Here is a 26,541-nt window from a genome sequence, read left to right as displayed (position 1 = left end):
AGACAGTACCTGCAGTTAAAATGAACAGTTTTTCTGGGGATAAAATCTTCTGTGTGTGTGTGTGTGTGTGTCTCTCTATGTGTGTCTGTGTGGTATTGTGTGTGTGTCTGTGTGTGTGTCTGTGTCCGTGTGTGTCTCTCTGTGTGTCTGTGTGTGTGGTATTGTGTGTGTGTGTCTATGTGGTATTGTGTGTGTGTGTGTCTGTGTGTGTATGTCTGTGTGTCTGTGTGTGTCTCTGTGTGTCTGTGGTATTGTGTGTGTGTCTGTGTATGTGTGTGTCTCTGTGTGTCTGTGGTATTGTGTGTGTGTGTGTGTGTGTGTGTGTGTTGTATTCAGGGGGTTCTACTGCCGTCACAACTTCAGAGATGGGTGGGAAGGACAGGTCTGGATGCCTGGCCCTCACACCCCTGGGGTTCTCCCTGTGAGACTAGATTGGTCTGGTTCAGGTCTGGAATAAGCTGACAATTAGGAGAGAGGGGAGCAAGGGAGAGAGCAGCTCAGGGGTTTGGGGAGCCTGAAGACTGCTCTGAAGCACCAGTGGGGGAGGCTAGAAACTCCCAGGTAATGCCACAGGGGACACAAAGCTCTCCTTAAAGTTTTAGGGTACAGAGGTGGGGCCATCAAGAGGGGACTTAGAGAAAATGTATCTTTCTCAGGAGGGTCAGGGATAGAGGCATCCAGGATGAGGTGGGTGAGGCAGAGCAGAGGGCGGGAGACAGGGTTAAGGGGAGCGGTTGGTCCAGCATTGCTTTGTCTTTGTCCCAAATGCCAGACAGGACTGAGGAGCAGCCTGGGAAGCCATCGGTCCTACCGCGCCTGGGTGAGCTGACGGTGACAGACCTGACTTCTGACTCCCTGCTCCTGCACTGGACTGTCCCAGCGGGGGAGTTCGAGTCCTTTGTGATCCAGTACAAGGACAAAGATGGGCCCCAGGTGATACCTGTGGAGGGACCCCAGCGCTCAGCCCCCGTTACATCCTTGGAACCGGGGCGCAAGTACAGATTTGTTCTGTATGGGCTCGTCGGCAAGAAGAGGCATGGCCCTTTGGTGGCTGAAGCCAAGATCTGTGAGTGACAGCAGGCACCCCTGCCCTTCGCTTTGTCATGCTGAAGTAGTTTGCCCCAGAGCTTTCGGGTCCAGGGAGATGGTGTGGGGCCCATAGCAGCCTGTGCTGTGTTACACCCTGAAGGGAAAGCACTGGGGGCAGCAGAGATGAGGAGGTAGGGGCAGCAGAGGGGGTGGTCTCCCAGAGAACCCACAGCATTCTTCTGGCTGGAGAGCAGGACATGTGGGGTGCTGAAGACTTAGTCCTGGGGTTCTGCGGGCTGTGCGGGATGTTCGACCTCATTTGGGAGCCCTGAGGGACCCCTGAAGGCCTCTGGATGAGAGTGAAGTGATGGGCTACGTTAGAAACAGCAGTGTCTGCTCCTGGGGCATGACGGAATCAGTCAGCAGCTGGTGACTGACGGCTGATGCTGGTCTGGAACGGTGGCAGTGGGACTGGGTGTGAGAGGAGAGCCTGAAGGCCAGGTGTCCCCCCCCCCCCCCCCCCCGTTCAGCCACTTCTGTCCCCCAGGCGGCAGCAGGGGGGGAACAATACAGGGCAGGACATTCAGAAAAATACCTTCTGTGTGTCTCTGGAGCCAGTGAGCTCAGGGCATTCTTGAACGACAATAGGTCCATGGAGCAGCCTTAAGCGGCACCACTGAGGTACAAGAGGGTTGCCTGACCGCGATCAGAGGGACCTCAACTGTGACCTGGTAGCTGTGGGGAGCAAGGGAGCAGAGGTGGAGAGGCACCAGGATAGTGTCCCAGATGCTGGGAGGAGGGGGCAGTCAGGCAGGGTCCACAGGAATGAATTAGGGCTCTCCAGGGTCCACAGGACTTAGCAATGGCCAGGTCACCAGGAGCTGCCTGATGGAGGGCAGAGCTGGATTGGAGGTGATGGATACAGACATTTTTGGAATCCTCTGGCAACAGAGTGCAAAGAAAGAGATAGGTTGGTTCAGAAAGCGGGTACAGGCAGGGACAGGGGCATGGCAGACCGCAGCAGGTGGATGGGTGCACCCACGGGTGTCCTCTCCTGAAGGAGAAACTAAAAGCTAAGTTGGAAGTATGGAGGCTGCCTAGGGAGATTTCACACAGATGTGAAAGGCTGGCTTTGTCCCCCCTCGCCTCCGGAGCCGGAGCCTCTTCCCCTTGGCTGGGAGTATAATGCATTAGGCTGTTTAGAAGGTGTCACTCCTTCCTGCAATCCGGTCAAGCCCCTCACAGAGCTCGCAGCTCGGCAGACCCCGCTGGCTCCCTCCCCAGTCATGCGTCTTTGCACAGGGAGCAGCCTGCCCAGGACCGCCTTCCTCCCATGACTCTCCTGTCTCTACTCCCCCTTCCCAGTGCCTCAGAGTGACCCCGACCCAGCATCTCCACCCCACCTGGGAGAGTTGTGGGTAACAGACCCCACCCCGGATTCCCTGCACCTCTCTTGGACTGTTCCTGGGGGCCAGTTTGACTCCTTCATGGTCCAGTACAGAGACAAGGAAGGACGGCCCCTTGTGGTGCCAGTGGAGGGGCCTGAGCGGTCAGCCGTGATCTCCCCGCTGGAGCCCAATCACAAGTACAGATTCACTCTGTTTGGAATTGCCAATAAGAAGCGGTATGGGCCCCTCACTGCGGACGGCACTACCGGTGAGTGGCTGCCACCTAAGCCTTGTGTCCTCTTCTTGATCTCTGCCCGCTCTCCCTCAGCCAGAAAGAAGCTGAGCCTCCCAGCAAAATCACTGATCCCAACACCCTGGCCCTGCTCCCAGGCTAAGGGGCAGCCAGCTTTCCCTGCACAGCTAGGCCCCTTCCATCCCATTCAGGGTGCTCCCTTAAGCCCAGGAGCTGTGTCATATGCTGGCTGTGACCAGCTTCCCAGGGTCGGGTGTTTAGAGTGTGTACCCCAGGTCCAAATCTCAACCCCCATCCCAGGCTGTGCGTTCTTTTTGCTTACAGCCCCAGACAGGAAAGAGGAGTCCTCTGAGCAGCCCCTCCTGGGGGAACTGACGGTGACTGGCGTGACCCCGGACTCCCTGCATCTGTCCTGGACGGTGGCCCAGGGCCCCTTCGACTCCTTTGTGATCCAGTACAAGGATGCCCAGGGGCAGCCCCAGACTGTGCCCGTCGCAGGGGATGAGAATGAGGTCACTGTCCCTGGCCTGGAGTCCAACAGGAAGTATAAGATGAACCTCTACGGGCTTCGTGGCAGGCAGCGTGTGGGGCCCATGTCTGTGGTGGCCAAAACGGGTGAGTCAGAACCCACACTGCTGGCCCCAGGCCCCAGGCAGGGCTGCCCCCCCCCTCCACTCCACCTTCCATCTCTGCAGTCCTCCTGCTGAGACCTCTGCCTCCTTCCTCCCAGCTGCTCTTCTGTCCCCACGTCCATCCCCGGGACTCCTTTCCCAGGCTCTGACTCCTCACACTGCTTCCAGAGTTCGCTTTCCCCATTCCGAACAGTCAGACCCTCTCCTCCAGGCCCTTCTACTTCAGCCAGAGTTTGCAGCTGCTTCTCCTGGATGCCTTCAGTCCTGACTCAGTCCCTGGCCATCACTGCTGGGCTCCTGCCCTCGGCTCCGGCACCCTGACCACATGGCTGCTCTGTGCAGGAGTGGCAGGGCCAGGGGGCCATGTTGCTCCAGCCTCTTTCCACATGGAAAGGAGTCTTTTTAGCCTCCCACTCCCCAGCTCCTAGTCTGGCTCTGAGCCTTATCTGTCCTCCATGTCCCCAGCCCCTCCGGTCCGCTGGTGATACACTGCTAGGGAGAACGGTCTTTGGAGGCCGCTGCCCGTCCCTGACTACTGACTTCATAAGTCAGTGCCCATAGGGCCTTGGGCCAGTCACTTAATCTCGCTGCTTCTGGCTTCTGTTCTGCCAAGCGGGGGTCTTTATGGTGATACCCCTTGGCACTGTTAATATCCGAAGCATGGTAAGACACACCCTTAACACAGTGCCTTGAAGGCTGAGGCAAGAGATTTGCTGAATCCCAAGTCAGGCTGGGCTGCACGGTAAGACCTTACCTAAAGTACAGCTGACTCTGCCTCAGAACACCTGTGAGCCAGTTCTGTGGAAGCCAAGCCACCGCTGCCTCCCCAGCACCCCCTTTTGCTCCTGACCTCCCCACATAACACCATAGCCACTGTTTGCCTCTTGTCTGCTCCCTCCCCGTTCTGCTCCTGTTCTTCATAGAACCCCAGGGTCTCAGAAACCCACTGCAGGGAACAGTAGGTGAGGACCCTGGGTGGGGTCCAGGGAGTTGTACATGCAGGAAGGAGCAGGACTCTCCCCAGGCCTGCCTACCCGATGCCACCTTCCCTGAATTCTAGGCAGTGACCTTACCTCAGCAAAGCATTCCTTAGAAATGGTGGGGTCTGGTGTAGGGAGGGAGCAGGCAGCTTCAGAAGGCCGCTTTAGGGACTGGGTGTTGGATACCAAGGCCACAGGGGTCCTAAGACTTCAGGAGAGGAGCATATGCGCTTTGGTGCCCCGCTGACTGGCCATCACTGTTAAGTGCCTGCTCTCTTTCCTCAGCCCCACCACACATTGTGGGTCAGCCCCCCAGCCCCCCAGAGCCCAGCACAGAGGCCCCAGAGCCCCTCAAGAAACCGCTTCTAGGAGAGCTGACTGTGACAGATGCCACTCCTGACTCCTTGAGCCTCTCCTGGACAGTCCCCGAAGGACAGTTTGACCACTTCCTGATCCAGTACAGGAACGGGGATGGGCAGCCCAAGGTGGTGCGGGTGCCAGGGCACGAGGACCAGGTCACCATCCCCGGCCTGGAGCCAGACCACAAGTACAAGATGAACCTGTATGGCATCCACAGTGGCCAGCGTGTGGGCCCCGTGTCTGTTGTCGGGGTGACAGGTGAGTGGACATGGGAGACTCAGGGTGGGACCCATCAGGAAACAGGACCTCCAGCTCTTTGGAGACTAGTGACTGGGGAATGGTGGCCAAGGACTGGTCAGTCCCCCAGATCTGTTCTGGCCAAAGCTATGGCTTACTATTGTATGCCTTCCCCTTGGTCTGACCAGTCTCCCTGGGCAGCAGGGCCACAGACAGCTTTGCTGTTCTGGTGTCCAGTTCCCCCCAGCTGACCCAGGAGCTTGGGCATGATGTCCATCTGTCAGCTGACCAGGACCCCAAAGCCCCAAGGTGGGCTTCTCTGAACTGACCTCAGAACCACCTTGGTAACTATGGCTACTCTGTCCTCACTTGAGGACACCTGTGAGGGACCCTGCTCACCTGTCTGTTCCCTTCTCAGCTGCAGAGGAAGAGACCCCCAGCCCCACAGAGCCCAGCACAGAGGCCCCAGAGCCCCCTGAGGAGCCGCTCCTGGGAGACCTGACTGTCACAGCATCGTCCCCAGACTCCCTGAGCCTCTCCTGGACCGTCCCCCAGGGAGACTTTGACTCCTTCAGTGTCCAGTACAAGGACAGTGATGGGCGGCCCCAGGTGGTGCGTGTTGGGGGCCAGGAGAGGGAGGCCATCGTGAGAGACCTGGAGCCTGGGCGCAAATACAAGATGAACCTGTATGGACTCCATGATGGCCAGCGTGTGGGCCCCGTGTCCACCGTGGGCGTGACGGGTGAGTGTGGCTGGGGTCTGGTTCTGTTCCCTCTTACTCCTGAGTCCCATGCCCCATGGCCAGGGGCTGTCTAGCTGCTGAACAGTCATAGTATCTAGACAGGGCAAGTCACCCAGGGCCAGGGCTATCACCAGCTTCGTGACAGACAGCTGGCAAGGATTCGGTGAAGCCATCTGTGTGTGCATGTTGTTGCTATTGTATCTGATGCGTGTGTCACGGTGCATGTACAGACATCAGGGGACAGCTCTGTGAATCTGGCTCTCTCCTTACACCTCTCCATGGATCTTAGGTTACCAGGCTTGCTCAAAAGTGCCTGTGCCGGCTGAGCCGGATCGCCGGTGCCAGAGCCACCAGATTGCTGGTGAAGCTTCTGGACGGGAGTGCTGCCGATCGGTGCAGTCTTGCGTATGGCACTCTTAGGAACTTTTTCTAGCAGGCTCCACCATTTCTGTCTCAGACTCGCGACCAGAAGAGCCCTCTCCGGCCATCGAGCCCCGTCTGGAGGAGTTGACAGTGACGGGTGTGACCCCCAATTCTGTGAGCCTCTCATGGATGGTCCCTGATGGACAGTTCGACTCCTTCATGGTCCAGTACAAGGACAGGGATGGGCAGCCCCAGGAGGTGCCTGTAGCTGCTGACCAGCGCGAGGTCACCATCCTCGACTTGGATCCTGCAAGAAAATACAAGATGAACTTCTACGGGCTCCATGGCAGACGACGTGTGGGCCCCCTCTCTGTGCTGGCAATGACAGGTGAGGGAGGGAGTCAGGCGGTACCCAGCCCTGGTGACCCACAGTCCCAGCCCTGCCTGGGACTGCCATCCTTTAGCCTCTGCACCGGTGACTACAGGCCTCTCTCAGGCTCACAGTCATGAGTCCATCCCCCAAACCCCCCAAACCGTTGGCTTCTGCCTAAGGCTGGGACCTTCCCACACCCAGTGGTTTCCTTATCTGCACTCCAAGCCTAACCCTGCCTCCCATCTGGCCTCCATCCCTCTGTTCCTCCCCTCTCTGCCCTCCCCCGTCTCCTCTCTTTGACTGCACAGCTGTTTTACTTTTTCTTCCCGCCTCTTGACAACCCTACAGTGACTTGAACACAGCCCCCGCCCCCTGTGATTTGAACACAGCCGCCGCCTCCCCAATCTCTGCCCTTCTTCACTGAGGTCAAGCACACACACACAATCTCAGAACTTCTCAAAGGTCCTGGGTGTCTGTCCAAGTCACATTCCCTTCTGGCCCACTCCAACATCACCCCTGGGGAAGACATGCCTCCCTGAACTCCAGGCTCCTGCTTCCTCTCTTTACTCCCGGACATAAGCTCACTGTGACTCACGGACCATGGCTTCTGGGGGAATCCCTATCCTCTCTCAGTACATGGCATGAAAATCTAGAAAACAGAATTCATATGATCACGAAGGACACTAACAACGTGGATATAATCAGCATTCCATATCTTCAGAGGTTTCACGTGCAGCTGCAGACAGAATAGACACACAAAAATATATAACTTTTTACATGTGTGTGAGCATGTGCGAACACGTGTAGACGCTCACTTATCACAGCGTGATGAAGGCTGAAGAACAACTTTCCATCTACCGTCTGGGTCCTAAGGATTGAAGTTAGGTCACCAGGCAAAGGCCTTTACCCACGGAGCCATTTCACCAGACCCAGAAAAAAAAAAATCTAAAACACACTCCTCCTCAGGCCTGTGGAGACAGGTCAGTGAGCAGTTGCACAAGTGTGAACACCCGAGATCAGATCCCCAGAACCCATGGGAGATGCTGGGCATGGTGGAGAAGGCTTGCAATCCCCACATTGCGGAGGCAGAGACAGGAGAGTCTCTGGGGCTCACTGGCCAGCCAGCCTTGCCTAGTCGGCAAGCTTAAAGTCCAGGGAGGGTCTGTGTCTCAGAAGAAAATGAGGCAGACGGCTACTGACGAACAGCCCAAGAGGCCTCTCCGCGTACACACACACGTGCTCACCTGCATGCACGTGAACATGTATGCACACATACATGTATGTTCACCTACACACATGAAGACTCACACCATGTGCATACTCACCTGCACACACATGAACACTCACACCATGTGCATACTCACCTGCACACATATGAACACTCACATGAACACTCACACCATGTGCATACTCACCTGCACACACATGAACACTCACACCATGTGCATACTCACCTGCACACACATGAACACTCACACCATGTGCATACTCACCTGCACACACATGAACACTCACACTATGTGCATACTCACCTGCACACACATGAACACTCACACCATGTGCATACTTACCTGAACACATATGAACACACACATGCACTTGCATGCTCATTTGCACACACGTGAACACATGCACACACGTGTGTTCGTATTAAATGGGTTTATAAACCAGATAGTTGCCAACCGTTTGTATAGCAGTTACATTGCTTGAGGCGCAGCAAGCTATTTGGAGGTGATTCAAAGTTTTCAGGATGTGCAGAGACTGCCACCCCCTATGAGGGACCTGAGCATCCTTGGGTTTGGCGTTCATGGAACCATCTTATGGATATCGACTGATCAATGTGCCATTATCAAAACAGTTTACTCTCTGATTTATGACCTGGCAGTGCCGGGGCCTTTCTGTCAGCTCACTTAGAGTGCAAACAGTGCTTTGATGCCCCCGGATGACTCTAAGGCCACGCTAAAGGTGCCTTTCTGTTGGTGAGAGTCACGAGTGCACTTGACACCATCTTGGTGGCCAGGCTGTTATTGGCCACCGAAGATAAAGAGGAAACTTTCCCACGTCACCGTCAGCCCCCAAGGCGGGCAGAGCCAGGTCTCTTCCCAGGAGCTCAACCATGCTTTGCTTCTCATCCTAGACATCCTCCCACCAGCTCCAGCCACTGAGACCGCCAAGCTGGAATCACTCTTGGGGGAGCTGGCCGTGACAGATGTGACCCCCGAGTCCGTGGGCCTCGTGTGGACTGTCCCTGAGGGTGAATTCGACTCCTTCGTGGTTCAGTACAAGGACAGGGATGGCCAGCCCCAAGTGGTGCCTGTGGCAGCCGACCAACGGGAGGTCACCATCCCAGGCCTGGAGCCCTCCCGCAAGTACAAGTTCCTGCTCTTTGGGGTCCAAGATGGGAGACGGCACAGTCAGGTCTCTGTGGAGGCGAAGACAGGTGAAACTGCATGACACTCTGCTTCCCTGAAGTGTCTGAACTTCCTGCTAGCTAGCTACCTTCCTGTTTACCCAGCCCAGTCCAAATCAGGTTGGGACCCAACAGGGCAGGTTCTCAAATCCTCTCTTTCCTTCATTTGCTCTGCTGCTGGACCTTCTCTAGAAGGTGGGCTGTGGGGGCCTGGGGCCTCTTGAGAGGGGTAAAGGTGGCCAGGGGCCTCTCCTGTCCTCCTCAGCTGGGTGCCACTGTCACAGCCTGAGTTTGGCTTGTCTCCCTGGCTCTTACCTGGCTCCCATCCCTCTGTCCACACATCCGCTTCTGGTAGAGAGGTTCACCTTCCTCCCTTGACTTCTCAGAGCCTGGGAAAATGGAAACCAGAGAAACCCTACCCAGCTGGACCATTTCTTGGGGTTTGGTCCAGGCCATCTTCTGGCCCTTGGGGCTCCCCATTGCCAGAAGTCTCTTGCAATAACAATTCCGTCAGTGGCTTTGCTGTCCAGGAGGGCGGCGGGCCAGCGCCTTCCCAAGTTGGATGGCTCCTTTGGCAGTCACGGGATCCCTTCTCTGTGGGAGTTCTCATGTGTGTGTCACTCCCAACACAAATCCCCACAGCATGTGACGGAGCGAGCCCCACACCACCTCTGAGCCCTGTGGAGTGTGGGTGTTGTGAGTCAAATGGGAGGCTGGGCCACACTGAACCCCCATTGCACCCCACCTCCCCCACTTGTCTGTCCCCAACAGAGAGCCTCTCACCCCTAGGAATTCCCCAGGGGGCCATTCAGGTCACTCAGCTGGGGTTTCTGGGTAAGCTGTGCCCTGCAGAAAGGGAGTCTCTAAGGGATAGAAAGACCGTAGTCAGAGAGAAGGAGCAAATGAACAGGGAGGTTAGGGTGTCCATACGGGGGTGACTCGAGACAGAAGGATCAAGTGGGGGAGGCTCTGGCTAGGTGGGGGAGTGGATGAGAGGGTAGTGAAAGTGGATGGGGAGGCATTAACCACTGGGCCACTCTGGAATTTTCCAGCCCGAGGGGGAGGTGGTCAAGAATCGTTTTGGAAAAAATAAATACAAGAACCTTTCTCTGTGTTAGCCGCCAGCCCAGGGGCCCTTCCACACCTTGGGGAGCTGTGGGTGACGGACCCCACGACAGATTCCCTGCGCCTGTCCTGGACAGTCCCCGAGGGCCACTTTGACTCTTTCGTGGTCCAGTTCAAGGACAAGGGTGGGCCTCGGTTGCTACCGGTACCGGGCCAAGAGCACACAACCACCATCACAGGCCTGGATGCAGGCCGCAAGTACAGATTCCTTCTCTATGGGCTTCAGGGAAAGAAGCGCTTTGGCCCCCTCTCCACAGAGGGCACCACAGGTGAGTCTTCCTGGCAGGGCCCAGAGCAGCAGGCCAGCTTAAGGCAGCAACCCCTCCTCTCCCTGCCCTGCCCATCAAGGTCACAGCCCACGACCATCTGAACTATTTCTTGCCTCTGTCTCCATCCCAGAGCCCATGAATACTGTGGACCACACTGGAGTAAAGTCCCCCTCAAAACCTCGCCTAGGGGATGAACTGCAGGTGACTAGTGTGACCCAAGACTCCGTGGACCTCTCCTGGACAGTCTCCGAGGGCCAGTTTGACTCCTTTGTCGTCCAGTACAAAGACAGGGACGGGCAGTCCCAGGTGGTGCCTGTGGAGGGCAGCCATCGGGAGGTCAGGGTCTCTGGTCTAGACCCAGGTCGCAGGTACAAGCTGCTTCTCTATGGCCTCCAAGAAGGCAAGCGTGTGGGTCCCCTTTCTGTCATCGCTATGACTGGTAAGTGCAAAACACTCCCCTCACCCCTGTGCCCCCAATCTGTTCGGGGCCTGACCGCCTGCCCTCCATTGGCCAAGCAAATAGACAGGTCATAGAAAAAAGCAGAAAGAAAGTTTTATCCAACGTGACCACGTTGGGAAGAGAAGCAAAGAGGTCCAGTGTTCCCTCAAATCCATCTTTGGGGTCTTGACATTAGGTTTAAACAGAGAGCCAGAGGTGTATCTATAGCTAAGCAGGCCCAGTCAAAAGCTGGTCCTACCCATCAGTTCCAGTCTCCTGCATGGTGGGCTGACGAGCTGTCACTGTTGGGTGACATCTCCTTCCAGAAGACATGTTACCCCTCCTGCTGGCTGGAGCCTTAACCTTTTCCTTCTCTCGTCATGGGATTCCTGGGCAATTTAACTTGGGGCAGGGTGGGGTTTGTTTTGATGCTCTGATGGCCCACGGGAGGGATACAAGGTCCCCTTAGGGAGGCTTCACTCCTGCCCGGTTTTAAGGTCCTCTTTGCACTTGGTTCCCCAGGCCCTGGCAGCCACTGGGATGCTTCCTGTCCTCTGGGGTTGGCCTCTCTGCACCTTATTTTAGACTCCTGCAAAATGCAGAATCTTCTACTTGGCGTTTGGCACGTCAAATGCTTCTGCTAACCCTCCTTCTTCTGCCTTCCTCCCTTCTCCCTCCCACTCTCTCCTTCCCCAAACCTCTCCCCCTCTTCAACATATGAGACCAGCAACACAGCAGGCACCTGCTCTCCCATCTCTCTGATCCAGGCCCCAAAGAAACAACAGAAGCTTGGACAGAGGTCCCCACGACTTCAACTCCTGCAGTTGTACCCCGCTTTGGAGAGCTGAGAGTGGAGGAGGCCACACCGCACAGCCTGCATCTCTCCTGGGTAGTGATGGAAGGAGAATTTAACTCCTTCGAGGTTCAGTACACTGACAGAGATGGGCAACTCAAAGTGGTCAATACAGAAGGTGACCAGAGTGATATCACCCTTACTGGTCTGGAGTCCGACCACAGATACCTGGTGACCCTGTATGGTTTCCATGACGGGCAGCGTGTGGGCCCTGCTCAAATTGAGGCCCTGACAGGTAAGTGAGAGTTTGGGTCTCACCTAAACAGCTGCAAAGATCCAGAGAGAGAAAAGTTCCCGTGGTCATCTCCCTCTCTCCGTGCCCAGTGCCGTGGGAGGAGGAGCCCACAGAACCACCCACCATGACTCCCGAGCCTAAGCCACACCTGGGCGAGCTGTATGTGACAGATGCCACCCCTGACTCCCTGAGCCTCTCCTGGACAGTCCCCGAAGGACAGTTTGACCAATTCGTGATCCAGTACAAGAACGGGGATGGGCAGCCCAAGGTGGTGCGGGTGCCAGGGCACGAGGACCAGGTCACCATCCCCGGCCTGGAGCCAGACCACAAGTACAAGATGAACCTGTATGGCATCCACAGTGGCCAGCGTGTGGGCCCCGTGTCTGTTGTCGGGGTGACAGGTGAGTGGACATGGGAGCCTCAGGGTGGGACTCATTGAGAGGTAACCCCCAGGTTAGGTGGGCTGAGATTGATTGCTGGCCCAGAACTGGTCAATATCAAGGCTGGCTACAACCGAGGCTATAGCCTGTACCCTCCTTTGGCTGCTTGTCTCCCTGGGCCAGGGGTTCCAAAGAAGCCTTTGCTATGCTGGTAGCCGCTAAGGTTACAGCAGGTCACCCTAAAAGCTTGAGCATGTTGGTCAACTGTCAGCTGACCGGGAGGGGCTCCAAGCCCCAAATGGAGGACATCTCTGAGCTGGCCTCAGAACCACCTTGGTAACTACGGCTACTCTGTCCTCACTTGAGGACACCTGTGGGGGACCCTGCTCACCTGTCTGTTCCCTTCTCAGCTGCAGAGGAAGAGACCCCCAGCCCCACAGAGCCCAGCACAGAGGCCCCAGAGCCCCCTGAGGAGCCGCTCCTGGGAGACCTGACTGTCACAGCATCGTCCCCAGACTCCCTGAGCCTCTCCTGGACCGTCCCCCAGGGAGACTTTGACTCCTTCAGTGTCCAGTACAAGGACAGTGATGGGCGGCCCCAGGTGGTGCGTGTTGGGGGCCAGGAGAGGGAGGCCATCGTGAGAGACCTGGAGCCTGGGCGCAAATACAAGATGAACCTGTATGGACTCCATGATGGCCAGCGTGTGGGCCCCGTGTCCACCGTGGGCGTGACCGGTGAGTGTGAGTAAAGTCTTTTACGTCTCAGGCAAGTAGAGCCCTCACTGTCTCCTACAGCAGAGACGCAGGACCCCAAAACTCCTCAGCCTCTAACCTGTCCCTGACCTCCAATGCCTCAGGTCAAATGCGATCTGGGGCAGGGCTGCCTGGTTAGGATGAGGGAGGAGAAGGAGGAGGAGAAGGAGGAGGAGGAGGAGGAGGAGGAGGAGGAGGAGGAGGAGGTTACAAACAGGGAAGAGAGCGTGATCAGGCCTAGATACAGCCTCCTTCTGACCCACACGCCAGAGACTTGGGACTTGGGAACTCCTTCCAGAAATACAAAGCTTCTGTTTTCTGTCGTCCGCAGACTCTACTGAAGAACCTACTGAGGCCTCATCCCTGAAGCCCAGCCTGGGCGAGCTGACCGTGACAGACGCCACCCCTGACTCGCTGAGCCTCTCCTGGACAGTCCCCGAAGGACAGTTTGACCAATTCGTGATCCAGTACAAGAACGGGGATGGGCAGCCCAAGGTGGTGCGGGTGCCAGGGCACGAGGACCAGGTCACCATCCCCGGCCTGGAGCCAGACCACAAGTACAAGATGAACCTGTATGGCATCCACAGTGGCCAGCGTGTGGGCCCCGTGTCTGCTGTCGGGATGACAGGTGAGTGGACATGGGAGACCAGGGTGGGACCTCCTGGGAGGAACACACTCAAACTATTTGGTGACAGCTGGGTAGGGATCGGTGGCTGGGTGCTGTTAGCACCCCAGATCTGCTCAGCTCCACAGACCTGCGTTGCTAGCACTAAGGTCTGCTTTTCTGTGCCTTCTTCTGGGCTGGCCAGTCTCCCTGGGCAGCAGGGCCACAGACAGCTTTGCCGTGCTGGTGTCCAGGTCCCCTCAGCTGACCCAGGAGCTTGGGCGTGTTGGTCAGCTGTCAGCTGATCAGGACCCCTAAGCCCCAAGGTGGACATCTCTGAGCTGACCTCAGAACCATCTTGGTAACTATGGCTACTCTGTCCTCACTTGAGGACACCTGTGGGGGACCCTGCTCACCTGTCTGTCCCCTTCTCAGCTGCAGAGGAAGAGACCCCCAGCCCCACAGAGCCCAGCACAGAGGCCCCAGAGCCCCCTGAGGAGCCGCTCCTGGGAGACCTGACTGTCACAGCATCGTCCCCAGACTCCCTGAGCCTCTCCTGGACCGTCCCCCAGGGAGACTTTGACTCCTTCAGTGTCCAGTACAAGGACAGTGATGGGCGGCCCCAGGTGGTGCGTGTTGGGGGCCAGGAGAGGGAGGCCATCGTGAGAGACCTGGAGCCTGGGCGCAAATACAAGATGAACCTGTATGGACTCCATGATGGTCAGCGTGTGGGCCCCGTGTCCACTGTGGGCGTGACCGGTGAGTATGAACTGGGGTTTTAGGGGCGTGTCTCCTTCCAGGGCTATGTGGCCCCCTTCTCTTCCCTATCCCAGAAGGCTAAGATTTGGTTTCCTTCCATGTCCTTCCTGCTCAGCCTTGGCCTTGTTCACAGCTTCTTCCTCACTCTGACTCACACAGAAAACCACCTCCTAGTGTTTTCCCGTTTTTCTTTCTCAGTTGCAGGGGTCTTTGTTTAAGCCGCATTCACACTCATACACAGATAACTCAACAGCGTACTAGCTAGGGGTGACTACATGGCATAAACAGCATTTGTACCCTGGCGATACTTTGGTGTGGGGACCACACACGTGGTTCAGAAGTTAAGGAGGCTCTTGCAGGTGAGCCCCAGTTGGTTTCCCAGCGCCTATTTCAGGCAGCTCACATCTGCTTATAATTCCAGCCCCAGGAGGATCTGATGGTTCTGGCTTTATGTGCGCGCGCGTGTGCGCACACACACACACACGCACGCACACACACACACACACACACACACAGAGGAGAGAGACAGACAGACAGGCACAACACATGATTAAAGATAAAAATAAAAAACTGTTTGAGACAGTGTTTTTCTGTATAGCCCTGGCTGTCCTGGACCAGGCTGAGCTCAAACTCACAGAGATCTGTGATGTCAAGGGCAGCCTGGACTACAGAGGGAGATCCCGTCGTAATAAACAATGACACACAGCTCTAGTCTGAGTTAAGTCCTTGATGTGAAGGCAGAGGACCCGAGTCTGATTCCCAGGACTCACGGAAAAGAGCTGGACAGGGCTGTACATGCTCTTGATGGCAGAGCTGGCGGGGTAAAGGCAGGAAGCTCCCCAGGGCTCTCTGGCCAGTCAGCTGAGACAAATTGGTGGCCAGCGAGAGACCGTGTGCCAAATAAGTGGTTCATGCCTGTGTAGCAACAGCCACCGTGTTCTCAAGCACGCACACACACATACACACACAAGTTCCGTGATGGACTAGGGCTGTGTGGCACTGTTGGGTGCTGGTGAGAGGGAGGAATGGGCGCTTGGTGGAGGAAGTAGTTAACTGGGGGCATTTTCTTGGACTTGTCTCTTGGCTTGGACCCTTCCTGGATTCTGCCTCCCTCTTTCCTGATCACCATGATGTGGCTGTCCCACCACACCCCCTTCCCCAATGGACCAACACTCCCCCAAAGTGTGGGTCAGAATAATCTTCCCTCCCTCAAAAAATAAAATCCAAGATGAGGGAGAGAAAAGGGGGCAGCAGAGCCCAAAGATTCCGTGGGGTGCTAATCACAACCAGTTGACAATAACCAGCAAGGCAGGGGAGCAGGATGAGGCGTAGCCCACGGCGCCCACGGCGGTGTGCCTTGAGAGACGGAATGCGGCGTTCTGCACATTGCTGGGTTGCCTTGTTTTTTTTTTTTCCTGTTTTAATCTGTTCTGCATTGTGTGAATGTTCCAACACGGCAAGCATTTCTTTCCCCCCTCCACGCATTCCTTTTATAATCACAGAAAAGCAGAAAAATGCAGCCTCTCTCCCTTAGCACTCCATCTGTCTCCCCTGTCACCCTGGCAACGCTGTTCGTTTCTAATTATGAGAAAATTAAATCTGCGAGTCCCTAAGCAGCAAGGGGACAGGTAAATCACAGGTGCGCTCAGGCCCCATCCTCGGGGACACTGTGAGGGGTGGGTTAAGCCACTCAGCCACAGAGGGGCCAGCTTGTGGGTCTCCTGTGCCCTGGTGGCCGTGTAGGTGGAACGATCATTATCTCAGTCTCCCTGACTTGACAGGTCTCGTTTCTGTACGTGTGTCCTGTAGGCTGCAGGGTTGTGGGGTGTGGGGAGAACTGGGGAGCCACTGAGAGTTTGCAGCCTGGGGTAAGCTGCCGATCCTCACCCACGGCTCAGTTTCCTGTCTCTTTACCTCCTGCCACTCCTTATAAGGGCAATTCTCAGCTCACAGCAAGTAGAGAGGGCGGCCAGGGGCCCACGGCCCGTTCCTCCTTCGCCCTCCCGGTCCCCATGTCCTCTCCATCCCTCTCTGTCTGCATCACTGCCCCTTCCCATCTCCCATCACCCATCAATGTTCTGAGTCAATGACTCCTTCTCAAGCCTGCATTTTTTGTAGTGTGAAGAACGTGGCAGCCACGAGCAAAGCTTGAAAACTAGAGAGCAAAAGCTCGGTCTGGCTTTGACCCAACAGCCGCCATTAGTAACTGCGAGCTCTTGATCGTCCTGTGTGAAGCCCTGGCTTCCATGTCTAGCACCCCTACCACCAACAAAACCAAACCCAAAGCCAACGGTGTAAGCGCCCCCTAACAAAACCAATACAAAAGCCAACGGTGTAAGCGCCCCCTAACAAAACCAATACAAAAGCCAACGGTGTAAGCGCCCCCTAACAAAACCAAACCCAAACCCAACGGTGTAAGCACCCCCCTAACAAAACCAATCCAAAGCCAACGGTGTAAGTGCCCCCCTCTGCTTTCTGCATGCAGCATCTGAGTGCTCCCATGCAACATCTGAGTGCTCCCATGCGGCGTCTGAGTGCTCCCATGCAGAGGGCCCCTGCTTTTCTGAGCGCCAGTTGGTGGTAGTCATTTACCTTGTGACCGCATTAATCATCATTTTAATGGTTATCCGATGCTCTCTGGTGAAAGCCCTGCAACAAAACCGATCGTCTGTTACGGATCGTTTGAGTCCTGACACATTTTGCTGTCATGAATAATCTCATTATAAATTCTTCCATGCTGTAACTTTTTCCTGCTCTTAATAATTTTCTTAGGATAAGTGCCCAGAAATGGGATTATTAGAGCAAAGGAAACGAGCAGTATTTTGGCTCCTGACACGCACGGCCTTGTTGCCTTCTGAAGGTGTGTGGCAGGGCAGCCTGCCTAAGACAGGACAGCGGGGCCTCCAGCCTGTGGTGACCAGAGGGCCACTGTGAGGCCACATGAGCCCAGGCTTCTGCTTGAGGAAGTTTATCTGCTGGATATCCTTAACATCTGCCTGGTCCCAAGTCTTCTCCCAGGTCAGAGGTTTCTGAGAAAGAGATCCCTGACCGGAGGCCCCAGAAACCCCAGAGGATCACTTCAGAGGGATCCAGTAACCTCAAGGTCCTCCCCAGACTCCCTGAGCCTCTCCTGGATCTTGACTCTTTACAAGAATATAGATGGGTGACCCCGGTGGTAGATGCTGAGGGACAGGAGAAGGACTGTGTGAGTTGGACCATAATTGTCCCCCTGTAACCAACTTCCTGGAAGCCTCTGCTCTTAACCATCAGGGACTTCCCACAGTGCAGGTCGGGGTACAGTAGGGCCACCCAGGGTCTTCTAGCCTGCATTATTATCAAGATACAGCATTAGCCTCACTCTGGTGATAAGAACCTGGTATAGCCGGGCAGCCGCGGCTCTGGCAGGCAGAGGCAGAGCGAGTTCCAGGGACAGGCTCCAAAGTTACAGAGAGAAACCCTGTCTCGAAAGCAAAAAGAACCTGATATAACCAACTGATAAAAGTTTTGCTTTGGCTCGGTTTTTGGTGGGCTGGCCCTGTTCCTTCAGAGCCTGTTATAGACTAGCACATCACAGCAGGCCAGAGGAAAGGGGGGAGCGCCCAGCCTCACTCTCCTCTTCCAGGGCTTCCACCAGGCCACACCTCTTACGGGTCCACCTCCTCCTGCCCCAACCACCCTAGGGACCCATCATTTAATGGCTAGGTATCTGAGGGCCAGCACGGCCCCTCACAGCCAAGGAGTTGGCACTCCATGGGAATGTGTGGTCCAGCAGTCTTCCTGCCTCCATGAGTCCTCACAGAGGCTCTGTCACCATGGAAACAGTGAGAGGATGCTGGGATGTGGTCTTTTTTTTTTTTTTTTCCCCCGAGACAGGGTTTCTCTGTAGCTTTGGAGCCTGTCCTGGAACTCCCTTTGTACACCAAGTTGGCCTCGAACTCACAGAGATCTGCCTGCCTCTGCCTCCCGAGTGCTGGGATTAAAGGCGTGCGCCACCACCGCCAGGCTGGGATGCGGTCTTAACTGTACACTCCTCCAGTGTATCAACAAAGTTACAGGTGCCAGACCCAGGTGCAGACTGCATCAATGGGGAACCTTGAGCCTGGGAAATTGATGGGCTCCTGAATGAGGGGTTGGTTCACAGTCAAACAAACATGGGCTTGTGTGGAGAAGCCTGGGGACAGGCAGGGCCTAACAAAGGACACCCAAGCCAGCCTGCTCACAGGGAACCTCCGAGACCTGAAGTCTAAGAGGCACGAGTTTGGGAGCAGATTTAGGAAGAGTAAATCCGAATTAGCTCAGAGACCAGCAGGCTAGGAAAAGCATGGTCCAGACGAAACCCAAGGATTTCATGAGATGTCCTCAGACAGTCTTAGGATACGCTGGGGGCAGCTCAGGAAGTCTGGTTCTGGGTAGAATGCTGGCATTTGGGTCAAAAGATGGGTCTATGCAGAGCTGGGCTGGAAGGCTGAGCAAGAAAAGGAGGGTGTAAAGAAGGGAGGGCTGGATCGTGGGAGATGGTAGCCCATCCCCGGGTTCCAGGCAGGTGGCCGAGGCGGCTAGGAAGGTTCTAACAAAAGTCTGGGACACTCTGAGTCTGGAGGCAGCTGGGTTGGGGCAGGTCCACGGTCAGATTGGGGACAGAGATCAGAGCCTAGTGAGGGTGATTACAAGGAGAGCTGTCTCAGAGAGGCTCCGAGTAGTGGCCGTGCAGCCGTGAAGAAGCTGATGCTGAGGGAGGGATGAAGTCAGTGGTGTTAGCAGCTGGAAGGAGAGGGACAGTTGAGGTGGGGCGCTTGGGGTGGCAGCGTGGAAAGGGCAGAAAGGTATGGGGGAGCCACTAAGGCCAATGTGTTTGCTATTTTTTTAAAAAACTCATTTTTTTCAATTTTTATATTACTTTTTAAATCGTCATTATTATGTTTTGAGACGAGGTCTCACTCTGTAGCCCTGGCAGAACTGGAACTCACTGTGCACCAGGCTGGCCTTGAACTCACAGAGATCCACCTGCTTCTACCCAGCACTAGGTTTAAGGCGCGTGCCACCACACCAGCTAAGCTTTGCTTTTATAAATTGTCCTTTACACAGAAAGTAAGGACAGAGAAGACCTAACCTGTTCCTGTGTGTGTGTCCAGATCCAGAGGAGGAGACCATGACCACACAGGCGGTGCCCACCACAACCCCTAAGAAACCCATCCTGGGCCAGCTGACTGTGACAGACGCCACCCCTGACTCCCTGAGCCTCTCCTGGACAGTCCCCGAAGGACAGTTTGACCAATTTGTGATCCAGTACAAGAACGGGGATGGGCAGCCCAAGGTGGTGCGGGTGCCAGGGCACGAGGACCAGGTCACCATCCCCGGCCTGGAGCCAGACCACAAGTACAAGATGAACCTGTATGGCATCCACAGTGGCCAGCGTGTGGGCCCCGTGTCTGTTGTCGGGGTGACGGGTAAGTGGATTGTGGGAGACCAGGGTGGGACCCATCAGGAAGTGGAGCCTACTGTTCTTTGGTGACTAGTAACTGGGAAATCAATGGCCAAGAACTACTCAGTACCACAGGCTGGCTGTGAGCAAGACTGTGGCAGCCTGTCTGTTTTCCCCTGGGGCTGGCGGATCTCCCTCATAACAGGGCCACCAAGGTCTTTGCCGTGCTGGTGTCCAGGTCCCCTCAGCTGACCCAGGAGCTTGGGCGTGTTGGCCAGCTATCAGCTGACCAGGGATACCAGACTCCAAGAGGGGGCTATCTCTAAACTGGCATTGGGACCTCCCTGGTAGCCATAGCTCCTCTTTAAGAGCAAAGGACACCTGTGGGGGACCCTGCTCACCTGTCTGTCCCCTTCTCAGCTGCAGAGGAAGAGACCCCCAGCCCCACAGAGCCCAGCACAGAGGCCCCAGAGCCCCCTGAGGAGCCGCTCCTGGGAGACCTGACTGTCACAGCATCGTCCCCAGACTCCCTGAGCCTCTCCTGGACCGTCCCCCAGGGAGACTTTGACTCCTTCAGTGTCCAGTACAAGGACAGTGATGGGCGGCCCCAGGTGGTGCGTGTTGGGGGCCAGGAGAGGGAGGCCATCGTGAGAGACCTGGAGCCTGGGCGCAAATACAAGATGAACCTGTATGGACTCCATGATGGCCAGCGTGTGGGCCCCGTGTCCACCGTGGGCATGACGGGTGAGTGAATGTCAGATGGGTCTGTGCGGGATGACTCATTCTCATTCCTTCTTCTACCATCTTTGTGGTAACTCTTGTTCTCAAAGTAGCAAGGCTGTGTGAGCGTGTGAGCACCTCATTTTTCTGGAGGTTGATATATATATATATATATATATATATATATATATATATACACACACACACACACACACACACACACACACACAGGGCTTCACACAGGACGGTCAAGAGCTCGCAGTTACATATATATATATACATATATATATATGTATATATATATATATATATCATGTATATTAAAGGCTGTTCAGTCTACATAGGGCACTAACAACAAACAAGGTATTCCACACAAGTCTGGCACACTGAATCATGAGTTCGTTAGAGCTACTTATAAGAATATGAGTGAAGGTTTACTTGCAGAAACATGGGTGACTCAAATGCAGGTGTATTACATAAAAGCTGACCTCGACATGGACAATGGCTCAGGAAAGATCTATCCTTGGAGCCTTCTCTAGCTCTCCTGCAAGGAGCTGCTAATGTTTAGCTAATGTTGGGACAGACGTTGTGAACTTTGTAAGTTTCAGGAGCTTCCTGGGACTTGTGAGTTGCTTTCTGAGCCTTTTAAGCTCCCATTGCTTCCCAGGTGTTTTGTTTTTGAAACAGGGCCTCTGTATATAGCCATGCTATGCTGTCTTGTGACTCACTATGCAGACCAGGTTGACCTGGAACTCACAGAGATCTGCCTGCCTTTGCCTCTCCAGTGCTGGAATTAAAGGCACACAACACCACACCTGGCCACTTCCTGAGTTCTACTGAGCTTTTCTCCAATAGGGAATGCTTCAGGTCTTGAGAAACAGCAGCACAATGCTGTGTTCCTTCCTCTGGCTTTTAGATTTTTCCACTTTCTGCAGTGTTCCCTGAGCCTTGGGAGTAGAGGATAGAAATGCTTCATTATTTTCATTCTTCTTTTGCTGAGTATTGGACCATGATGACATAGCCACTGTCTAGTGACAGTAATTTCACCAATTATGAGACCCCATGATATATGGTATACCTCTAACTGCAAGGAATAAGTTTCCTTGCATGATTAATTGGTGTTGGTAGCAGCAACAATCCACGGATGCAGACACAGATGTTTAGAAGGGAATTTGATAGGTGTATCATATCCATTTAATAAAGCAGTAGTTGTTGCCTCCCCCATCGGAGCCTATGTCTTCTCCAGCCCTAGGCTTTTGCCCTGGTTTACAGCATAAGACGTGAGTTCCCTCCCGGGAAGCAGACTTTAAGTCTAATTATTGTGCCCATAATGCTTGTGCACATTGTTCCAGGGGTCTTATCTTGCCTGCATTGATGGTTCTCTAGTATTCGGGGTTCGTAGACAAGCAGGACTGTTGGTGAGGATTTCCCACATCAGCCTGCATGGTACCTGTCAGGAATACAAATGCCAGCCAAAAGAAGGGAGCTTCCAGTGGAGTCTCAGTCTGATTTCTCCATGTTCTGCAGCAAGTGTGCAGGGTGCAGCAAGTGTGCAGCATGCAGCAGGTGCGCAGCAGGTGTGCAGGGTGCAGCAGGTGTGCAGGGTGCAGCAGGTGTGCAGGGTGCAGCAAGTGTGCAGCATGCATCAGGTGCGCAGCAGGTGTGCAGGGTGCAGCAGGTGTGCAGGGTGCAGCAGGTGTGCAGCAAGTGTGCAGGGTGCAGCAGGTGTGCAGGGTGCAGCAGGTGTGCAGGGTGCAGCAGGTGTGCAGGGTGCAGCAGGTGTGCAGCGTGCAGCAAGTGTGCAGCATGCAGCAGGTGCGCAGCAGGTGTGCAGGGTGCAGCAGGTGTGCAGGGTGCAGCAGGTGCGCAGCAGGTGTGCAGGGTGCAGCAAGTGTGCAGCGTGCAGCAGGTGCGCAGCAGGTGTGCAGGGTGCAGCAGGTGTGCAGGGTGCAGCAAGTGTGCAGGGTGCAGCAGGTGTGCAGGGTGCAGCAAGTGTGCAGGGTGCAGCAGGTGTGCAGCGTGCAGCAGGTGTGCAGGGTGCAGCAAGTGTGCAGGGTGCAGCAGGTGTGCAGGGTGCAGCAGGTGTGCAGGGTGCAGCAAGTGTGCAGGGTGCAGCAGGTGTGCAGGGTGCAGCAGGTGTGCAGGGTGCAGCAGGTGTGCAGGGTGCAGCAAGTGTGCAGGGTGCAGCAGGTGTGCAGCGTGCAGCAGGTGTGCAGGGTGCAGCAAGTGTGCAGGGTGCAGCAAGTGTGCAGGGTGCAGCAAGTGTGCAGGGTGCAGCAGGTGTGCAGCAGGTGTGCAGGGTGCAGCAGGTGTGCAGCGTGCAGCAAGTGTGCAGGGTCTTCCGCAATAGGGATTCACCACTGAGTTTAGTGTTGCAACCAACAGCGTTTTCCATACCTTTATGGTTTGTGGGACCTCGGGGGCCTCCTTAGCCTGAAGAACTCATAGAATCATAGCCCACTCCTCACATCAGACTCCTACACAATTTATAGCTCTGGCAGTGCCCCCTCCCATTCATGGAGGGCACCTTCCTTTAGGCTCTTTAATTCATTCTTTCCTGTTCTTCAGATGATTTTACAGATACTTAAAATATTCAGAGATTAGCATGATGCCATCTCTGTCATCAAATGCTTTCCCAGAGGTGGACAGAATAACAATGCAGGGTCCCAGACCCATCCCATGACAAAATGTAGGGCTATGAATACAGCCCTGGGGTGTGCTCTGAAGATCTGTGGTTAGCCGTTCCAAATGAACATGAAACTGGCCTTGGGATCCAGAGCAAAGGTGCTACCAGTAAAGAAACATCGCCAACGCTCAGGACGGTACACAAAGATCCCGAGAGAGGGAATTGAACACGGGACATAGATGGAGTGCACATTGTCCTGTCTACCCTCCCACAACACAGACATGCTTTCCGGGAACCATCCTCCTCCTCACACCAGGATGCTGCTGTTTCTTTTTTTTTTTCAATATTTATTTATTATGTATACAATATTCTGTCTGCATGTATGCCTGAAAGCCAGAAGAGGGCACCAGACCCCATTACAGATGGTTGTGAGCCACCATGTGGTTGCTGGGAATTAAACTCAGGACCTTTGGAAGAGCAGGCGATGCTCTTAACCTCTGAGCCATCTCTCCAGCCCGATGCTGCTGTTTCTTTACGAACACTGTGTATCTCTTTGCCCTGGATGGTCCTGAAGGACCCGGCTAGGCCCATGCACTCTAACCTCCCACACCTGCCACTGGAGCTGGGTCTCCAGTTCCGACAGGCTCCCAGCCATCATGTGGCCTTTAATCTCTGTCCCTCGCATGGATCCATACTTTCTCACAGGGAGAAAAGTGCATGCATGCTCTGGAGGTGATAATTGTCCACCCCTAGGTCAAGTTCAACCTTTTGTTTATTCATGTATGTTACGTCTGAGTGTTCTGTCTTCATGCGCACCAGAAGGAACCTGATCCCATTACAGATGGCTGTGAGCCACCTTCTGGTGGCTGGGAATTGAGCGCAGGACCTCTGGAAGAGCAGCCAGTGCTCTTAACCACTAAGTCATCTCTCCAGCCCCAAGTTTAACCTTTGAAATCTGCATTGTCCTATGATTTCTGTCTTCTGGGAGCTGTTGCTTGGGCTGCAGAGCCAATCAGAAAGCTGCTACCACAGCATTTGGCATTCGCTCATTTCCTTGTGCTAACCGTCCGTACGCTAATCTTGTCATGTTTCCCTTTGAGTGACCGGGACAAATCCTTTAGTCTGCCTTTCCTTCCTCTCACCCCCTCTCAATTGCTTCTGCATTTTATAAAGAGTTTACATACCATTCAGAGTCATTCTGAACTCCCAGAGATTCTGAGCCATGAAGGTCACATCCCACCCCGGTCCCAGCAAGTCTCTGAAGCACTGTGTAGCTCTGGCTGGTCCCAAACTTGCTATATAGACCAGACTAGCCTCAGACTCACAGAGATCCACCTGCCTCTGCTTCTCCAGCACCAGGATTGAAGACAAAGGCACATGCCATCACATCAGGCTACAGATCTCTTTCTTAGCATTTAGCATGATTTTGTCTGACTTCATGAACTGGGCATCTGCGTAGCCTCTCTCATTCCCAGTTCCCTCCAGCCACACCTTCTCCCCTCTGTGGTCTTTAAGCCCTTATATTTATGGAACTAAGTGTCCCCAGTGGCTCATATGGGCCATTTCACCAGGGATTGATCTTCCCCATTTTGCCTTGGGTTATGCAGTCTTTGTCTCGAGGAGGAATGGGCTGTTATGACAGTTTCTCCATCTCCTCTCAGATTAATCCCATCTGCCTCTATTTCACAGCTGCAGAAGCAAGGCTGTGGGAGGCTCCTTCGTTATTTTCAGCTTAAAAGTCTTTCCTGGTCCACGCTGCTCAGATACTGTGTGTGCCCTGAACAGCGCAGATTCCCGTACTTGTTACTCATGCCTTATCTACAACTGAATCCTGGATTTGCTCCTCTTTTCTTCTCGTTCTGACATAAAGTCTGTCGTCTTCCATCCTTCCCTCCCCCATAGTTACCCAGTTACCAAGGGTTCCAATAGTTTGATCTTAGGACGGGCTTTTTAAAGTGTGTTTAACCTGCACTCTCTTTACCTTGCAACCTGCCAGCTCTAGGACACAGCGAGCAGATACCCCTTCTAGTCTTGTCTCTATTTTCCCTTCCCCAACCCAGAGGCCAATGAGCAGATCGCATCCCTATGACCTTTCCCTGCTGCAATTCCTCGCTCATGTGGGCAAGTTCTTTCTAAGAAGGCAGCTGAGTTTCCGTTTAAATTCTTTGCCCACAGCAAAGGCCACACAGCGGCCACCATAGCTTGCTTGTCATCTCGTCTATCCATGATACTCTTAAGGACTGGAATACACCCTCTAGTCCATTTGCTGTTTTGGAGACATTCTTATATTTGTGTAGTATAAACCATTCACCAACCATATCCAGTTTAGGAAAATGGACACGCCAAGATCCTCACTTGGACATTCTCAGGTGGCCTGGCTTGGGTTGCATGTGCAATCTCCTATAGCAGGGAGCATGAAGCCATTGCTGCAGCAAGAAGGCTCACCGTCCCATAGCACATGAAAGAAGTGGCCGTATCCAGGTCATCCTGCAGACCCTAGGCGCTGGCCTCAGCATCTGTTGCCGTGGTCACGTCCCCTCTCCTCCCTAGCTTGCCTTTGCTTCTGTTAGTTCATATCCCAGTGCCAATCATGTTGGCTGACTTTCTTGAGGAGACCTGAACATCTGTCTTTTCATGCCAGATGAGTCACTGAAATCAGACCCAAGCAACAACCCCAGCCACGTCTAGCTCAGCGATGTGTTCACCTGCGTCACTTGCGGGAATGTGGAGATCTTTGCAGGAGTGCGGATAGCTCAGAGGCAGCTGCACCACGCAAACCCAACTCCAGCACGGTTACAGCTCACGGTGTTCTCCTGAGCTCCTGCTCAGCGTGTGCCTGCTGAGAATCCCTCCTCTCCACATTTGTGCTTCTGTGGCCATGCTGAGGCCTTGTAAGCCTTCTAAGCTTCAGGAACTTCCTGAGAGAGAGTTGAGGACATGCCTTAGACGAGAGGAAACAGTCACCTACAAACCAGACCAGACCCAGCCGTGCATCGAGAACCTGTTATTCTGTCCCTCACAGGACCCCGAGAACCGTGCTGGTGGTAAAAACCCCACAGCCGAGGCACAGCCTCAGAACTTGTTGCTGAGCCTGTGACTGCCTCTGGCTCCTCAAAGAGACTCTGTCTGTGCAGGGTACATCCACCCGTGAGGGAACAGTGAGGAGGCTAGCATTCTCACCACGCACCTAAAAACCCACTTTATTCGTTTCATTTTTATTTATTTGTTTATTGTTGCAATTTTCAACTTTATTCCCACGCATCAACTCATTCCTTCCACAAAGAACCCTGTCCCCCGTCCTGGACAGCGGAGAGCTGAGTGTCAGCTGTCTCCAGCCAGAGACCTCCAACAACTCATCCCAAAAGATGGCATCTGGGAGGGGGCGGGTGAGGTGTCTAGCGTGTTCTGAGCAAAGTCCTGAAGCCAGTGAGGAAGGAAACGGCAAAGGGATCCAGCACAGGGAAGGCCAGGGCAGTGGCCTTGTGGGGCCTGCTCACACATGGTAGAGGGTAGAGGAAGGGGAGAAGTCGTGTTGGTGGATAGAGGGGGGGGGACACCTAGGCGGGGTGCCAGGAATGGCAGTGTAGAAG

General features: G+C 54.6%; 5 protein-coding genes across 9 annotated transcripts in view; all 5 read left to right on the top strand.

The window, feature by feature from the left end:
* The window catches only part of LOC121435313 (H-2 class I histocompatibility antigen, Q10 alpha chain-like), a 731,224-nt gene that overhangs the window by 165,213 nt on the left and 539,470 nt on the right, over nucleotides 1–26,541 (top strand). The gene's annotated exons all lie outside the window — the stretch shown is intronic.
* The window catches only part of LOC121435272 (H-2 class I histocompatibility antigen, Q10 alpha chain-like), a 708,503-nt gene that overhangs the window by 165,537 nt on the left and 516,425 nt on the right, over nucleotides 1–26,541 (top strand). The gene's annotated exons all lie outside the window — the stretch shown is intronic.
* The window catches only part of LOC121435270 (H-2 class I histocompatibility antigen, Q10 alpha chain-like), an 808,095-nt gene that overhangs the window by 290,787 nt on the left and 490,767 nt on the right, over nucleotides 1–26,541 (top strand). The gene's annotated exons all lie outside the window — the stretch shown is intronic.
* LOC121435275 (H-2 class I histocompatibility antigen, Q10 alpha chain-like) overlaps nucleotides 1–26,541 on the top strand; it is a 703,994-nt gene that overhangs the window by 186,686 nt on the left and 490,767 nt on the right. The gene's annotated exons all lie outside the window — the stretch shown is intronic.
* Nucleotides 1–26,541, top strand: part of Tnxb (tenascin XB) — a 51,635-nt gene that overhangs the window by 12,236 nt on the left and 12,858 nt on the right. For 2 of the 5 annotated variants that reach the window (XM_041634355.1, XM_041634359.1), the window contains 16 exons: nucleotides 773–1,066; nucleotides 2,395–2,685; nucleotides 2,995–3,285; nucleotides 4,568–4,900; nucleotides 5,298–5,621; nucleotides 6,079–6,372; nucleotides 8,495–8,797; nucleotides 9,886–10,161; nucleotides 10,292–10,600; nucleotides 11,368–11,688; nucleotides 11,778–12,089; nucleotides 12,479–12,802; nucleotides 13,152–13,448; nucleotides 13,860–14,183; nucleotides 19,316–19,630; nucleotides 20,026–20,349. In XM_041634355.1, the coding sequence (XP_041490289.1) occupies nucleotides 773–1,066; nucleotides 2,395–2,685; nucleotides 2,995–3,285; nucleotides 4,568–4,900; nucleotides 5,298–5,621; nucleotides 6,079–6,372; nucleotides 8,495–8,797; nucleotides 9,886–10,161; nucleotides 10,292–10,600; nucleotides 11,368–11,688; nucleotides 11,778–12,089; nucleotides 12,479–12,802; nucleotides 13,152–13,448; nucleotides 13,860–14,183; nucleotides 19,316–19,630; nucleotides 20,026–20,349 (4,932 nt within the window). The remainder of the gene's footprint in view (nucleotides 1–772; nucleotides 1,067–2,394; nucleotides 2,686–2,994; nucleotides 3,286–4,567; nucleotides 4,901–5,297; nucleotides 5,622–6,078; nucleotides 6,373–8,494; nucleotides 8,798–9,885; nucleotides 10,162–10,291; nucleotides 10,601–11,367; nucleotides 11,689–11,777; nucleotides 12,090–12,478; nucleotides 12,803–13,151; nucleotides 13,449–13,859; nucleotides 14,184–19,315; nucleotides 19,631–20,025; nucleotides 20,350–26,541) is intronic. The other 3 variants (XM_041634356.1, XM_041634357.1, XM_041634358.1) reach the window with 3 other exon arrangements.

The sequence above is a fragment of the Microtus oregoni genome, unplaced genomic scaffold (assembly GCF_018167655.1).
Source record: "Microtus oregoni isolate MIOR12 unplaced genomic scaffold, Mior012 000046F_ref0000063, whole genome shotgun sequence".
NCBI classification, from domain to species: domain Eukaryota; kingdom Metazoa; phylum Chordata; class Mammalia; order Rodentia; family Cricetidae; genus Microtus; species Microtus oregoni.
Note: the sequence above shows the minus strand (reverse complement) of the source record. Positions and strands in the feature narration are given on the sequence as shown.